Raw genomic sequence first — 18,218 nt, forward strand, 5'->3', positions numbered from 1 at the left:
GCCAAGTATCACTAGCCACTTAAGTGACTAAGAAAAGCAAGAAAAAGATAAGAAAACCCAGCATTTTTGTTGGGTTGTGAAGTGTTGCTTAGATGTTCTTTTACGAACGTTCCCTTTCTTTAGTTCATCAAGAGAATGATTGTGTTCTCTTGACTTCAACCCAAGTACGCAAGTGCACGCATTAAGTAATAAATGAGATTATTAATGCCCAGATTATCGTTCCCACGAGGATAGAACTCTAAATAGTACCTAGAACTAATTTATAAAGAATTAAAATGAAAAAAAGGACAATTCTTGAACTGTTTGGTCATTCGTTCCCTATTATCTTGAAGACGTTCCTCAAAGACAGTAAGTTCAGTCTGACTTCAAACAACTCCTCGTGTCGTAATATATCAAATCCTTCTTGATGTGAGAAGGAACGATAATATTCATTGGAGTTTTGATTTTATAGTCACAAGATTTACGAAAGAAAATAACTACAAGATAACAATATTTAAGGGACAACAATATGGATGGATAAAAACAGTTTTTAACACAAGGAATGGATCCACTGTTTCATTCTTAAATAGCTATATTCTCAACCTAAGACTTAACCTTTCTGAATTTGTTCAAGTCTTTTCACTGCCAACTCTGATTCCTCAGCTCATGGACTTTAAAGGCTTACAATTTTCCTTATTTCTATGGCTCCCTTGACTCTAACAGTTACTAAGTTCAGAACCTTCAGTGAACGAGGTGGTTCCTTATTCTTAAGGCAACCAGTAGTGTTGTTTTCACAACACTGCCTTCCTCCTCTGATTAAGTTGTCTGCAATCCCTTCCTTATGGAAGTTCCTTTCTTAGTTTGAGTTTAATTTCCATTGATATGCAAAGAATAAAGCATACTTAGCCACAGAAATACAAAAGCTTCAATGCAAAAGTTTTGAATATAGTTCAACTTCACAGCTTTTCCGTTCCACAAATACTTAGCCCATGGCTATAACAATGAACATAATTATTCCAAACTAAAGTCCCATAGACCTGAGATTCAGTTCAGAGATAACGATTGGAAGAGAAAAGAAATAACAACTTATATTTATAAACAAGATTAGGTTACAAAAAATAAAATGGAGAAGTATGGAAGTTGCTCGTGAGGAGTCTCAAATGGTGATACAGAATAGGGGAATGGTTGTTGTCACTTAACTACTGCTAAAAACTATACAACTGAAAAGTAGCAAACTAAAACTGAAACTAAATGATCTCTTCTTAAGGAATTCAATGTTTTCTTCATGTTGGAACTTCCTATTTATAGGCTAGAAGAGTGGATGGCAAAACTTATAATTTTCTTTGATTTGTTTTCTTGATTGCATGAAAGGGGCGGTGTGAGCATTACTCAAGAGGGACGCAAGTTGCTGGATGGGACACTTATTGTTGAGATTTGCCTTTCCTTCTGCACTTCCCATGCTTTTCTTTCCTCTTGCCCAATGTGAACTCTTTATTCTCTGCTGTACATATTTCTTCCTGCTTGATTGTTGTACCTCTTTATGCTTTTTTGAAGTTTCTTTTCAATGTTTCCTGCAAAGTAGTCAAAAGAATTGAGTTAGTGGAGCAGGTGTATTTAATGAACCAATCTGTTCCCCTTTTTCCTACATTTCTCAAATGATTACCTCATCATTCGTTCCTCACCGTGTTTTTGTCATAAAAATTTAAACATATGTTTTTAATGCAAAAGTTGCTCATCAGATGAGGGAACAAATGGTATTTTATCATCAAAATGGACTTAGATGAGAACGAATTTTCGTTCCATCAATTTTCTCGTCTTCTTCCCTCCTCATCCGTCGACCACCATTGGAGAGAGGAAGAAAGTTAAAAAAAATTGTAGATTGAGCTAGACACAACAAAATTCAACGATTTCAAAGCCAAAACCACTTCAAATCTTCTCCTATTTCTAACTCATAGCCAGTGTTGTTAAAACGTAGTGTCGAAACATAAAAACAGACCGTGTCTACGTTTTTATGACCAAAATCGAGTCAAAACGGTAGTTAAAACGAATTTTGAGCCGAAACGGTTCAAACGTAGTGTCGAAACGTAGAAATGGTTCAAACGTAATATGAATTTTTTTTTTTGCATTAGTTCAAATATATATAACACGTAATAATAATAAAAAAAAATTATATATTTTTAGTCATTAATTAGCTTAAATTTAATAACTTGTATAATTAATACATTAAAATTATTCTATATAAATTAAAACAAAGATTAAAATTGACATTCTTATAAAATAAACATGTTTGTGGGTTTTGGTTTTATATATGTTGGATATATATTTTATTTTTAATACGTTAGTAAACTCTTACGTTTCGTTTACGTTTTGCGATTTTACGTTTTTGCTCACCTCTACCGTTTTTACATAGACTCTATGTTTTAACAACATTGCTCATAGCTCATTTTCAGTTGGGGTTCATTATGGAGTGAGATATTTCTTCCTCAAATCCACGAGTTTGTGATGATTTTGGTGATTTTTGGATGTGTTGAGTGCAAGAAAGCTTGAGAACTCCTTCCCCCTTCTTTTTAGGTTGGATTGTGGTAAGTTTCCCCTACTCAAACCTCATTTTCATGTATTATTGAAATTGCTAGGTTATGTGAATAATAAATTTTGAAATTTTAATGATTGGAGGTGTTAGAGGTTGTTTAGTATATGATGTCCTTTGTTAAATATGCTTAGAAATGCTTCTTGTGGGAGGCCAACAAGATAAATCACCACTTACCACACTTTGATATTTTAGTCATGAAAAAAGTGTTGAGTCCTATGATATTTGAGGCTTACAATGGTGTTTGATGGAGGATTTTTATGTTGTCTCATGATGTAGTGTTGTGCCTTGTGATGTGATGGTTGAGGAGAATCCATTTGGGCCAATAATTATTCAAGACTAGAATTCTTGAGTTTTCATCAAAGAGGTAAGTTATGAGAATAAGGTTTAAGGACAAGTTATAGCCAAATGCTTACTGATTTATGTGTTGAATTATGTCTTAATCACAAGTCAACATGTTATTATAGGTTGTTTGTTATGGTTTGTGTAGTTAAGAGCTTTTGCAATAAAAAAGAGCAACTATCAAGAAGTCTATAAAGTAAACTTCTGGACCTTGGGTTTATTCCCTTGTGTATTTCACCATGCCGATTGGGGTAATAGTTGTTTGATAGAGATGCATCATAGTGATATGGCATAATAGAATGCATTTTAAGATGCTTGAGACTATGATGTTGAATGACATGTATGACAGTATGTATGACAACAAATGTATGTATGTTAGTACTTTCCTTGGATGTAGCAGAAGTCCTTGGGGCTTGATGCCTTTGAGACGTAGCAGAAGTCTCATGTAAGTATTATATGTATGGACCTTTCTTTGACGTAGTAGAAGTTATTGAGGGTTAATTCCTATGAAACATAGCAAAAGTTTCATATAGGAATCAAAACAGCCCATAAGGCGTAGCAAAAGCCTTATGCACAGATGATGACAGAACAATATAATATGATATGATGAAATGTATGTTTATTATGCAAGTTATTATGTATGCTCTTGAAGTGAACTATAGGGTGGAGGAACCCTTCAAGACCCTTAGTTTACTGAGATTTATATTTCACTCCGTGTTGGGGGATATTATTTCAAGTACCACCACAGATGGTGAAGGCACTTCACTTGGCAAGAGGCCAAAGACAACATGACATATGGACTTCTATTTTATTTTGATGTAGATATCATGTAAACAATATATTTTGAGCATTCACATGAGTATGTACATTTTGATGCCTAGATGTTGGCCATATGCATATTACATGATTCCTATTATATGTGTTTTGTTATGAGAACATTGTATATGAATCATGTAATTTGGAAGTGTAATGAGATTTATATGTAAGAGACTTTGGTGATGTAATTATGTAATGGGACATTATATGATATTTATGTACTTTTATCTGTTGATATTTGAATATTATATTTTGTAAGATTCATGTACATTTGGTTAAAGAGACATGAATATGGATATTGTGATATGAACAATTGTAAGGAAAGACTCAAGTATGTATGTATGCAAAGCATTATGATGATGTAATGATCATTGATGGATCCTATTAATAGTCTAGTAGATAGACTGAATATGTATGAAATTATATATGTTGTCAATTAGGTGTTTCATGAGATTGGGAAAATTTTCCAAACCCTCCAATTGCAGCCAGGTGTTGTCTATTTTATTTCTAACTGATATGGTACATGATAGCCATAATCGGGTAGTTGATTATCAACACAGATGGTTTGTAAAGTTTAAAGTGTTAAAGTTACGAGGGTGAATAAATGGTGGAGGCTTTAAAAGCAAAACCTTACAAGTATAGAGCAAAAAAGTATGGTACAAGTAAAAAAAGATCAAATATTATTTCCAACATATATCAGTAATCCCTTCCCCTCAATCTCAGAATTGACAAGGATTTGAATCAGTTCAATTGACCTGACATGTTATCATCATCTAAAACAACAGATTCACCAATTATGCTTAAAACAATGGACCCTGATACAAGCAGATAACCCTAAATCATATATCCAACTGCACTACAACTACCAAATTCTAAATCAATTAAAAAAGGGGAATAAACATTTTTATCACAAAGGGATTAAACACTGCAGATTAAGCAACTCAAGGATGCAACCTAAGCATAAGAGGTAGATGGAGGATATTTGATCAATCAGATTCGATTACACCCCTTCTCTACTAAGGCTTTTGACTGCAGTTAATGCCAAAGACATCTAATTGTATTTCTCAAAATACAAAGTGCACGGTCATGAAAGCATTAACACATTTGTATAAAACTTGTCAAAATCACACCAAATTGTTGTACTACGGCCAAAGATATATACAATTGAAACAAAAATCCGGTTCTACATTCCTAATTCAAACATGCAAAAAATGTCAGTGCATCCTATATCCCATTCAATTGTATACTTGGTACAAGATTAATCACCAAAATGATTATTTAATCATGCACTTCAAGCAGCAATTATATAAAGGTAAACCTAGGGTTATAAAGCTCTCTCTTAGATAAGGATAAGACCCATTATGTAGGTCTATAGTAAGCAAACTTACCTAATTATCTTACATCTTTTGCACGCTCCTTCCATCATCGTCGTTCCCAACGAACAACAACAACAAAATGAAAAGAACATGAATTAGACATCTATTTTTTTTTTTCAAAAGTTTGTGACCGCTCTTGCAGTCACATGCAACAACGTAGGTCCGCCACTAGGTTCAAGGGTTGGAGATTTATTGGATGGATCCCTCTCTCATATGATGATGATACTTGATTCTTGCATGGAGAAATTTGAGGAAATCATTGATTGATGGAGCATCTTTTGCAATTATAAGGAGATTACTTTTCACTAATATGACATAATTATTGAATTAGTGGTGAAAAATTACATTCCCGATTAATTAATATTGTAAATATGATATAATTACTAAATTAATGATGAAAGATTATATCCCTATTAATTCATATTATACTGGTATCTTTTTAGTGTATAAATGAGAGTGTAACGAAAAAAACAGTAAATTGTTTGAAAGAGTAACAAGAAATAGGAAGAAAATTTTTACATAATTATTTGATTTGGTATAAAATCTGAATATAAAAAAATTAATTGTAAGAGATGGAAAATATAACATCCCCTTATTATATTATATACTCTGAATATAATAAACTTTAATAATAGTATTTTACAACCAATATTTATACTTTGGACCAATATGTTAAGCGATATACATCAAACTATTAATTACTTAATCATAGAAGTTCTACCAAACTAAATTTTTTTAGTAAATGTAATTGAATCGAACTTTTATATATCAATCTTTATATTTGGAGAGTATAATTAAAAATAATGCTAAGCACTCTATGCAATATTATCAGAGGTAAACACATCCTTTATTTAAACATTGACATCATGACATCCTAAATATTAATGCACAAGTTGATAAGAAACTATATTAATTACTCTCATACAATATTGAGAAAAATATTAATAGAAATAACGGTTTTAAAAAACAACACGAAGAAAAGCATCTAAGTTCTAAGGACAAATCTAAGTCTTTTCAAATAGAGGGTAACACATAATATTTTCCTTTATTTAATATTTTCAATCTAAGTATCTAAAGGTTTTAATAAAATCCTTTATTTAGTTAATATTTTCCTCCAAACTTGAAAGTAACATTTCTTTTATGGGGAATGTTATAGTGACAACTTATTTTCGTTTACAATATCTTACAACTATATTTTAACCGTTGATTTCTATCAATCAACGGTTATCATTTATCGCGAATTAAAAATTAATTAATAAATTTGATTTGTGAAAATCTTAACTGTTGATTGACGAAAATTAACGTTTAAGATATGATTGTAAGAGGTTGTAAACGAAAATAAGTTGTAAGTATAATCTTTCCCGTCTTTTATAACCACATACTCTCTTAATGGATAGATTCTGTAATTGGAAAAAAGATGAATACTAACAAAATATTTTTGATTTTTTTATACACTCTATTACTTGACATTTCTTTGAAAGTGACATTTCTTTTATACAAACACGTAATTTCTCTTCATGGCTAAGCTTATGTAATTGGAAGAAAAATAAATATAAGTGAAATGTTTTTGACACTTTTCTTAATGCACTCTTTATTATTTGGTGAATTTAAATAGAGAGTGAATTTAAATCATTTAGTTAAACTCATAAAATTTATTTAATAAAATGTATTAAAAAGAATATCTGAAAAAATATTACAACATTAGCGAGAGGAAAGAAAATCTCTCTGGCATGTTAAACTATAGGGGAAAAAGGAACCTCTACAACCATATAGAAAAAGGAATCTCTGGCATTTTTTATTATCGTTTTATTGATTATTCTAATCCAATCTAATCCAGACAGATTCTATAAGTGACAAAATTTCCTTAATAATTTTTTAATACAATTATGTACCCAAAACTCAAATTTAATCACTTATTAATTTGAAACAAAGTTATATTGTCTCCCCTTAGCTATGCAATTTTTGAAGAGCGGCTAAAGCACAATAAATAAATAAATAAAAAAACCGCTAAAGATGTTCAATATTAAAACTTCCCTTTATATATGATTGCTCCTATGACATAACTTTTGGTTTTTAAAAAACAACATGCAAAACTTCATTTTCACCCATTGTGGTTTTCTAATTTATCATTTGACTAAATGTGATTTTAAACTTATCACTTAGACCCACTGTGCTGATATAATTTATCATTAACCCCCTATGATTTCAAATTTTCACTTAAACCCCTTGTGGTTACAAAATTTTTCACTTAAACCCCTTATGTTTTAAAAAATAAACATTTAAAAAAATATATTTAACATAAATTTCTCTCTTTCTTATTTTATATCATCATGTAATGCATTTAGGGTTTGAAAAATATTTTAAAAGTTATTTATTTTGAAATTAATTTATAAATTATCTTAATTTTTTTATTTTAAAAATATATTTGAAATTAAAAAAATTATTTAAGATGAAATTAAAAAATATTATTTAAGATAAATTAAATATGTATTATCAAAATAAGATATTTACTTTCTTTAGATAATTTTATAATAATACTGGGTAAAAAATAGATAAAATAAAAATATATGATTTGAATTTATTTTCTTGATAAAAATAAGTGAACTTTTTTAGAATTTATTTTTATTCTTTAAACCTTAAATGCATTAGGTGAAGATATAAAATAAATTTTTATTTTTGTAACAAGGGATCTAAGTGAAAATATTTGTAACCACAAGGAGTCTAAGTGAAAATTTGAAACCACGTGGGGTTAAATGAAAAATTAATTAAGCACAATGAGTCTAAGTGATAAATTTAAAATCACGGGGGGTCAAATGATAAATCACAAAATCACAATGGGTGAAAATGAAATTTTCCCTAAATTAAAAGTAATATCCTTTTTATATGGGGTGATCGACGGAGGGAGGGACAAGTATGGGTGGCTGCCTCTCCCTAAATTTTACTTTTTAATTATTTTTTATATAAAATAATATTTTTTTAATAATAATAATAGATTCTTAAAACTAATAATTAACCCATCCTTAAAAAGTGTTTATAATAAGAATTTAATGTTTCTAAAGTGAATAGAGATAAGTTATCTATATTTCTCTCAAAATGACGTCGTTTTGGGTTGAAAAATTAAAAAATTATAATGAAAAATACTACTATAATACTTAAATAAATTATAATTACAAAAATACTTTGATTTTCTGCCTTAAGACGACGTTATTTTGGGTTCAATGTAGATAAGTTATCTACATTAACTGTATAAAAAAAGTGAAAAGGAGTGTTTCTTATTAGTTTTAATAATACTTAAAATTTAATTTTTTTTGGCACCTATTATAAAAAATCTTGGATGCATCGTTGTGGGTGATGTAAAAGACGAAATAAGTAAAAATTATAAAACAACTAATTTGTTAAATATCTTTGTATGATTCTGCTCTTGCTGTGTGAGTTGAATTAGTTTTATAATTGATTGATTAATAAATTTTAAAGAAGAAACCATTGGGATAGAGATAGATGACCAACAACCCCCTATTTATTTATTTTTTGTATTATTGATTGCTCTTACAGAAAAAGCAGAAGGAAAGGAATGGTATTTTCATCTCTCTTTATTCAGTAGTTAAGTTTTAAAATATTTATTGAAAAGAAATCCTTGTATGAACTTACGTAAATTAAATTAACAAAAAATATTATTATTTTAAATGTAAATTGTTCATTTATACAAAATTTTATCACTTTTTATTTATTATTAATGAATAGTTACGTTACTTTTGGTAGCCAAAATCTTTTTCTAAAACATTTTAATTATAAATTAATATGAAATCAAAATAAATAACTTTAATGAGGAGTTTTTTGTGTGTGGTTATTAAGCAAGTTAAAAATCAATAAATATTTCATAATTGATTTCAAAAGTCAATAAAAAATTATGAGCAATAACACCTATACTGAGGAAGGACCGAAGGAGGAGATTTTGTTCAAAATATTTGTATATTAGTATTTTAACCCGTGAGATGCGGGGGTTATGATGAAATAATTTTTATTACATGCTGATATGAATACTATATGCTAAAGATTATAAAATACATAAAATAAAATTTGAAGGAAATATAAATGAAATAAATGTAATAATACATGAATTCAGTCACGGCCTCAAACGGATGAGAAAATTGAAGAGTGGGAATATGCGTACGAGACACAAGATGATGGGAGAATGATTCTTCAACATAAAAAATCCTTCAAGAGAAGTTGCTAAAACTCAAGAGAAGGGTCAATGGAGAGTGGCGGTTAAGGTTTGTTCAAGAGAGATAGAAGCCATCATATTTAGTGACTAATTTTTGACTAGGGTTTTGGAAAAGTAAAACAAGAAAAATATCTCATTTAAATAAGGAAAAGGAAACTAAATATGATGGCTAATCAATCTCTCTTGATTAGCGCCCCATCACTTTTCAATTATATTGAATAATTTTATTTTTTTATCCAATCAACCCAATTGATTGCTTTCCGTAATTTTAGCCAATCAATCTAATTAATTGGTTTCAAAATCTAATTTCATGACTATATTTAAATTCAAATTTCAAAATTAGAATCAAGTCTCCTTTGACCTATGAAGCATATAATTTTTTTTTTTTAAAAATTGCTTAAGATGGAAAATTTAAACTTTTCAAAAGAATCCAAATCATTATATGAATTATATGTGGTACAACTTTTCATAGAATGACTCTGAATTATAATATAATATAGATATAAATTATTTAAATGTGAAATTAATAATTTATAAATACAAAATAAAACGATTGGATTTTTTTCCTTCATAAATGATGTTTTTACAATTATTTTTTGGGTACAATGTTTTTCATGCTGTAGGAGATAAAATTATCTTCTATACATACATAAAAGTGTGTGAGGATATATAAAGAAAAGAGAAAAAAAAATAAGCTACACACATTTTTATATGGGGTAGGATATTGTAACAAACAATCAGAGTTACTACCAATCAATTTCACCGTTAGATCGATTATGTGGATTCAACGGTTATATTTATTTTCATCTTTGTATGGTTATGATTCTCCATATTTAAATATGGAGAATCATAACTATACAAAGATGAAAATAAATATAAACTATTAAAAATGAGGAATCACAACCATAAAAAGATATAAATAAATATAACCATTGGATCAACATAATCAATCTAACGATAAAATTGATTGGTAATAATATTGGTAGTAACTCTAATTGATTATTATAATATATATATATATATAGGGTTCGTTTTTTTTACAGTCAATGTAGATAACTTATTTACATTAAACTTAAAACGACGTCGTTTTAAGGAGAAAATCAATGTATTTTTTGTAATTATAATTTGTTTTTGGGTTATAGCAGTCTTTTTTATTATAATATTTTAATTTTTCAACCCAAAATAACGTTATTTTTGGAATGAATGTAGATAATTATCTACTTTTATTTTCTATTATAACACGAGAGATTAAACATCAGTTACTAAATGAATTGTTTGAATTTAAATTTGTCTTTTTTGGACGCAAAAGTTAACAATCAATAAATATTTCATAACTGACGAAAAAAAAAAAACACGAATATTAACCAATGTATTGAGGAAAAAGAGAGCATTCAACAAAGTCAAAAAGGAACAGTAAAACGCAGATAGAAGAAAAGAACATAAAAAGAAGGTAAAGTTAAGCCTTCATCGATTCTATTCTGATTCATATTGAATTTGTTTTTTTTTCTTTTTTCTTTGTTCTTCTTCAGACAACAACATTGTTTACGCCGACCTTAACCACTACCCACATTCCAAGCTGCAACCTTCAACCTTTGTTTTGTTTTGTACCCATCTCAGTCTCAAAAAGAGAGAGAGAGAGAGAGAGAAAGACAAAGGAAAAAAAGCAGAGAGAGAGAGAGCTGCCACGTCACCATCACAGCTTCTCTACCAAATCCGAAACCAAAGTTTTCATTTTTCGTCAAATCATAAATACCCCATTGCGTGAAGATTCTGCTGTGTGTTATTGTTTGTGTTTCTTTGTTGACCCATCATTGTTTCGCTTTGAAGATTTGCTTAGAGAGAGAGAGAGAGAGAGAGAGAGAGAGATGGGGAATTCATTTGGTTGCTCGGCGTCCGGTGAGAGGTTGGTGTCGGCGGCGAGGGACGGCGATTTGGTTGAGGCGAAGATGCTTTTGGAATGCAACCCTTGTCTTGCTAAGTACTCAACCTTTGGTGGTCTCAATTCACCTCTTCATTTTGCAGCTTCCAAGGGCCATAAAGAGGTTTCTCATCTACCCTTTTTTGTTTTTTGGTTTTTAATGTTTCAAAGTTTTTCTATTTTTACCATTTTTCATTAACCCCTTTTGATTCTCAAAGTTTCTGTTTTTATTTGTTTCCATCAGATTGTGGCATTGTTGCTTCAGAATGGAGCTGATGTGAATTCAAGAAATTACTGTGGGCAGGTACAGTTTTCATTTTGATTTTTTTTTTCAATGGCTGGTTGGTTGTGGGTTTAGATTTAACTTTTATGGATATTGGTTTTGATTTGATGAATTGTCATGATATGGTTGCAAATGGTGTGATGAATTCAGTGATAAATTTCAATGTTAGAAGATTCCGTTGTGTTTGAAATTGGATTTTTTTTTTTCCAATTTGGTCCAGCTATATAGTTTTAGAGTATGATTCTATTCCATGCTGCTGGTATTGCTAGATGTGCATTCTGATTATTGATAAATCGGTGGATCTGGTGCCTATTCAATTCATGCTAGCATGATAATGTGAAGCTTTACAAGATTTTATTTGGATATATCTTACTTTCCTTTTTATACATGTATATGATTTTTTGACTCATAATATGGTTTACTAAATAAGAATTCTGGTTTACTTTGATCCTTGATTTGAAGACGGCTTTGATGCAAGCTTGTAGATATGGTCACTGGGAAGTTGTACAGACCCTTCTGCTCTTCAGATGCAATGTGAGCACTGTTTTCCCTTTTTCTCCCCCTCTCTGTGTATTTCAGCTATATGTGAACTTTCTTTCCTCATATGTCATAGAGCTGGTTGAAGAAACTATGTGCTGGATGGGAATTCAGTTGTTGGTCTTCTAGTTTCTTTTCAAGAATAACTAGAATGTAGTCTATTCAATAACAGGTTATGAGAGCAGATTATCTCAGTGGGAGGACAGCTCTTCATTTTGCAGCCGTCAATGGGCATGTAAGGTGCATTAGACTTGTCGTGGCTGACTTTGTTCCTAGTGCTCCTTATGAAGCTTTACATGCTCGCACGGAGGCTGACATTGGTGATGGATCAAATGTGAAAAACAAACATGAACAAAGGTATGCCTTTCCCTGTTTATGTAACTCTCAAAACAACATATCATTGCAGTGAATTTCTTATGTTATATTTTAGTTTTTTGCTGGTAGTGGTGAATGAATGATATACTCCATTGTTTGTAACATTCTTATATTAAAATGTTCTTTGTATGGATTTCATCATAGTTTAATTTTTTTTCATACATTGCATTAAATGTTAGTTACTACATCAATAATTCAGTATTAGATAAAAATATTAATTGGAAGAGCTCTGCTTAATTTTTCTGTGTCAATTATGACATTGAGATTTCTTTTAGTTTTTCATTGATATTAAGAATGTTTTTAGGCCTGACTATAATACAGAGTTGATATTTCTTGTGCTATATTCTTGCTATTTATTTACTTTATTCCAGTGCAGTGCTTTGTCCAAGTTTGTAAATAAGACAGCTGATGCTGGTATTACTGCCCTTCATATGGCTGCATTAAATGGGTATTTTGATTGTGTACAACTGCTACTTGATCTTAATGCAAACGTGTCAGCTGCGACATTTCATTATGGAACATCAATGGATTTAATAGGTAAATCTTTTGTTTAATATGCTAATAAATACATGGTTGTTTTCTTCTCCCCTTTAAAATTACTCATGTACATTATATAGGGGCTGGGAGCACTCCATTGCATTATGCTGCTTGTGGGGGCAGTTTAAAATGCTGTCAGGCAAGAAATTCTTCAACTTTGATGTATGATATTCCATCTTGTCTTTTCCATTGAATCTGGCAATGATGCTCTTATTTTTTCAGATCCTCCTTGCAAGAGGTGCCAGCCGGATGGCTTTGAATTGCAATGGGTAAGATATTATAAATGGAAATTTTTAGGACAAACTTTTGCTTTCTCAGTAACATAAATGATCCAAATTTGAATTTTTTTACCCCAGGTGGCTTCCACTTGATGTCGCTAGTATGTGGGGGCGTCATTGGCTTGAACCATTACTTTCACCCAGTTCTGATGCCATCATACCTTCATTCCCTTCTTCAAATTATTTGTCCTTGCCTCTCATGAGTGTGCTTAACATAGCCAGGTATTTTTGCAGTCAATCTATCTAGATAATGAAAATGACCAACAGCAAGGGGAACAGCTCTGAAATAATCTGGCAAAATATTGGGGACCATACTTAGCATAAAAGGGAAAAGGAAACAGCTAAATAATTTTGGGAAGATGGGAACGTAGACGTGTATGACCCTCACCACCATTCATTTAGAATAGAAGGGGAAAACTATAAGTATGCCTGAACTCGTGAGCCATCAGTGTGGAAGCTTAATTTTCTCCTGACATGACAACTAAAAGAATGTATAAGACTCAATTATCGACTTTGTTTGATATTTTTAATAAGAAATCTAGAATTTAAAGGCTCTCAACTATTTCTTGAGTTGTCCGTTGACATCACATGTGACATACACTAATAGTGAAAAGTCTGAAGTTATAGCATCCCATTTTGCATATCTAGAAAATGGACAAAGTCCTCCATTGAGTCTTATTTAAAAAATTTAAATCACTCCCTATTAAATCCCAACTAGTGAGGGTAGTGGTGTGGGGGCAGCCTTAACCCAATATATTTGTATAGAGACTTTTTTCCCTGATTTGAATCTACAGCCTTTCAGTTTTTTTTTTTGGTAGACACAGCCTTTCAGCTTTACCACTGTTCCAAGCTCTCTGTCGTAGCCTTTAAATTCTAGATTTCTTATTAAAAATATCAAACAAGTGATGAACGGATTGATTAATATTGCTGTCTCGGATGAATTAAAGTATATCAAACAAGTTAATTTGATTCCATTTGCCTGTTTGAGAGAAAGATTAACTAAGTACATAGTATTAAACTTATGGCACACATGATACTTTCCTCAATTCATGTTACCTTTTTGGGAGATAAGGATCAACCGGGTATCCTCTCACTCCCTGGCTGTGAATGCTTTTCATTTTAGTTGTGCATAAAGAGGAATTCACTCAAATTTGGTTGGTTTTGGGCTTATTTTAGTTTTAATTTTTAGTATTGACATTTCTTCCCTCATTAGTTGAGTCAACTACGTTATTCTAAGGGCTATAAAGTAAATTACTAATACAAAATCAATTTAATTAATCTTTAAGGTGTTGCAAAGATAGAATTTGATTTGTAAGTCAATTAAAATCGATTTTTTTGTAGTATCTTCCAAGCATGATATTTGATTGTTAAATCAAATCAAATCTGTTCCAATTTTTAATGATTCCAAACATAACTTCATAGTTTGTCTTTCGTAAATAATTGCACTACCTGGAGAGCATGGTGTGAGAGGATATTCATCTTTGATATCATTAACTGCATCTCTATTGTTTGGATGTTAGTTTTTGGATTCACTGTCACTGTAGTTTCTATCATCTATTGTTTTTATTTATGATGGTATAATTTTATAAAATTTTATATAACATTTATATCAACATAACTTGATTTTTTTGGTACTTATTTCTTTTAGCAAAATATTTTATCCAAAAAAGAAATAAGGTTTGAAGGTTTTCTAGCACGTTAATTCCAAGTATCATCTCATGCTTTCCCTCTCAAATTTTGTTCATAATATTTACTACAGTACAATAGGCTTTCCTTTCTCTCTTCTATATTCCCTTGATGATATGATAGTGGTAATAATAAATATTAGGGTCACAGTCCCTCCTGAGGATTCGTGTCATAAAACTTAACAGTAGGTTACTACTTTGAATCTAGGATTGCTGCCATGTTTATGTATTTTGCTAATGGTATGTATGGGTTGGCCTCAAATTGAAAATCAGTTGTTCAATACTTATGATATGATGCCCTCACAGTACTTACTAAAGTGAATGTGTTGAAATCTGCATCACTGCTTTTCTGTGGTCTCTATTACATAGTAGTCATGCTATTATGTTTATCATATCTGATGATGCTTGAATAGCATTAATGTAACAAGTGAGAACAAAGATTGTGTTGTGTTTGTCTCATAGTAGCTATCTTTTTCGTCTTTTGTGGTATGAAAATGATTTATTGTATACATTCAATAAAAGGTGTCGGCTGAGATAAATGCAGATAATAGCTTTCCACAAGTAGTTCATGATATAGGGCTTGTAAGAAAAACTTATATTCATGAAGGAATATTTCTTTTAGTTTAGAAGCAGGAGTCAAACTGATTCATTCCCCTGTGAGTCCTCTCACTTGCCTGATTTCTAAAGAGGCATTTTATATATTATTTATAAACGGGTCAGGCCAAGCTAGGCCAAAGACAGGCCAGGTTGTAGGCCCCTGACAAGCTCCATTTACACCCCCAGTTGATATGAAGCATAATGTTCTTGCTTGTTATTGATTGTTAAAAACATGTCATAATACCAAAAGAAATGAAGTTATCAATCCACTTGAAAGAGTAGGAGAAATAGAAAATTACGTTTCTGTTGATGTTGTCCTTTTTACCTGATGTACCAAGCTAGAAGTAAAGGTTAAAATATTTCTCTGTTGTTTACTCCTGTTGGTAATGGAAGTAATATTTATTTGAATAACTGCAGAGAGTGTGGATTGCAATCATCTACAACCTCCTCTAACGAAATTGACTTTTGTGCTGTCTGCCTGGAGAGGCCGTGTGCAGTGGCTGCAGAAGGTACTGGATTCTATCTTTTGAATATCTGTATGAGGATATTTCATGAACTGCAGTTCTTTTCTGTTGCAATGAAGGAAAGCAATATGAGATTTCCTTAGTCAAGGAAACTCAGATATATCATTCCATAAATTATAAAGGACAAATCCCGGTGCAGGAAGGCTCCCTGATTTTGTGAGGGTCAATTGTACTCTACTTTTGTAAAGAGACTGATTTCTAGACTCCAATTGTGATAGGTCACAAAAAACCACCTTTCCACTACTCCAAAGCTCACTTCCTCGTTCCATAATTTACAAACTTGTGTTTTCTTTCTCTCTTTCTCTTTTTTTTAAGAGGTGGGGGGAGGTTTTTTGTTTTATCATCCTCTTTGACATTATATTTGCAAAAGTTTTTCCCTTCACGCATACTTAAGTTTCTGATATTAGAATTTGGATGACTTAGTGATGAGATACTAAGTCATTTCTGAAATGCTTGAACAGAAAGCTTGAAACTCGAGCTACTGTTGGATGCTTTCATATGTAGTGTAACTGATCACAGGATTTTTACATGCAGGATGTCGGCATGAGCTTTGTGTAAGATGTGCACTCTATCTTTGCTCAACAAACAATGTTTCTTCTGAAATGCTTCGTCCTCCAGGCTCTATCCCTTGTCCCCTCTGCAGACATGGAATTGTTTCCTTTGTCAAGTTACCAGGCTCCCAAGCAAAAGAAAATAAATTGCATGTGTCTCTTGGCCTATGTACCCCATGCATGCTTCATCCACGTGACCTTGATCGACCATCTCTCTCTCATACACCGGAGATTCGAAGAAACCGGGTTGCTTCTGTTCCTTCAGAGATGCTTTGTCCTGTCACTTGTACTCCATTTCCATCTGTAGCTATTCCTCTATGTACCTGCAATGATGGTCCTTGTCCATCTTTTGAACCCCGTCAAGCAGAAACACAAGATGAATCACCTCATCACATACAAGCCTCAACAATGGATCAGGACAAAATGGAAGGGCCAAGGCTGGATAAAACAACATGTTCAAGCATGTTTTGGGGGAGAAGAAGTTGCAGCAGGGAGCATCAATGCAATTCAGAAATAAATGCTTGAACCAATTAGGGGGTGTATGGCCATTCTTATTTTGTGGATACCGTATACAATCTTAGTCCATGGTTGTCTTATTAACCAACCTCAAATAGTGAGATCCTGTTAATGTATATCAAGAAGAAAGAAAGTTGCTCCATGGCATGCAGCTTTGTTTTACTGCATAGGTTGATAGATGATATTCTTGCATTCAACCTTGCCACCACCTTTTTAGTTTCCCAGTTATGATATTTAGAGGGTTTTGTATAATTAGTATGGACAGATTTTATTGTTTGATTGCAAGTGTATTTCATTTTATCATAGAAACAAAAGTGTCTTTTTTAAGAGGGAAAACGAAGAAAAATACTTTCTGTTTTTTTTATCATATGTATAAGATTAGGAGGTTCTGTATGTTATGTTTATCATGAATTTTATAGGATTACATAGAACAAATTTGAGGGCGAGTCTTGGAACAACTTTGAGGTTGTTTTTTGTGACCTGGATTCGAGTCTGGGAAACAATTTTTAAAAAAATTGCATTAGTAAATTGGCACACAATTGATTTTTATTTTTGGTGAGTCTTGTGCATTGGGATTTATTATTTTACATAGAACAAATTTGAGCACTGAATCTGCTTGTTCATAAATTTGTAGTTGGGAACTCGAGGGTGCTTCTCCAATCATCACGTTCCGCCAAAGTGCTTGTTCGCTAAAGTAGGTTTGTTCCGTGTTGCTGGGGAATTTTTGTGGCTGCATGATTTGTTTATGCAGTGAGAAATTTTATGGGAATAACTTTTGTGTCTCATTCTAAAATGATTATGTTATGTGTCTCATTTTAAAATGGTTGTCATATAAATTTTTTAACCATTCATTAATAAATGAATTATTACAATTTTAGTAGTGAAATTTGTAAAAAGAAAAAGTGAGATTAGTTTTTAATTGCTGATCGCTAAGCTAATTTTCAAAATGAGAAGTGATATTCTATACCCTTTTAAGACCATAATTTAGCTTGCTTTTTCCATAAACTTGTGCTTTTAGCTTTAAGTTTTAAGGGTTTTATTAATTTCATGTTAAAGGAGATAAGTTATCTCATGTCATTGAGATAAATTTGTGAG

At 31.4% G+C, this 18,218-nt stretch overlaps 1 protein-coding gene across 1 annotated transcript; it reads left to right on the forward strand.

Moving 5' to 3' along the window:
* Positions 1-8,922: 8,922 nt before the first annotated feature.
* LOC133316770 (E3 ubiquitin-protein ligase XBAT33-like) lies at positions 8,923-17,380 on the forward strand. Its single transcript, XM_061518549.1, has 11 exons — positions 8,923-8,943; positions 11,188-11,364; positions 11,485-11,544; positions 11,986-12,057; positions 12,233-12,417; positions 12,812-12,972; positions 13,053-13,111; positions 13,195-13,241; positions 13,329-13,472; positions 15,950-16,041; positions 16,591-17,380. Exons 1-11 carry the CDS (start codon positions 8,923-8,925, stop codon positions 17,130-17,132), a joined length of 1,560 nt encoding a protein of 519 aa, XP_061374533.1. The 3' UTR covers positions 17,133-17,380.
* Positions 17,381-18,218: the final 838 nt, after the last annotated feature.

This window comes from Gastrolobium bilobum, unplaced genomic scaffold (assembly GCF_033153095.1).
Source record: "Gastrolobium bilobum isolate Gb01-03AN ecotype WA unplaced genomic scaffold, APGP_CSIRO_Gbil_v1 utg2798, whole genome shotgun sequence".
Lineage (NCBI taxonomy): Eukaryota > Viridiplantae > Streptophyta > Magnoliopsida > Fabales > Fabaceae > Gastrolobium > Gastrolobium bilobum.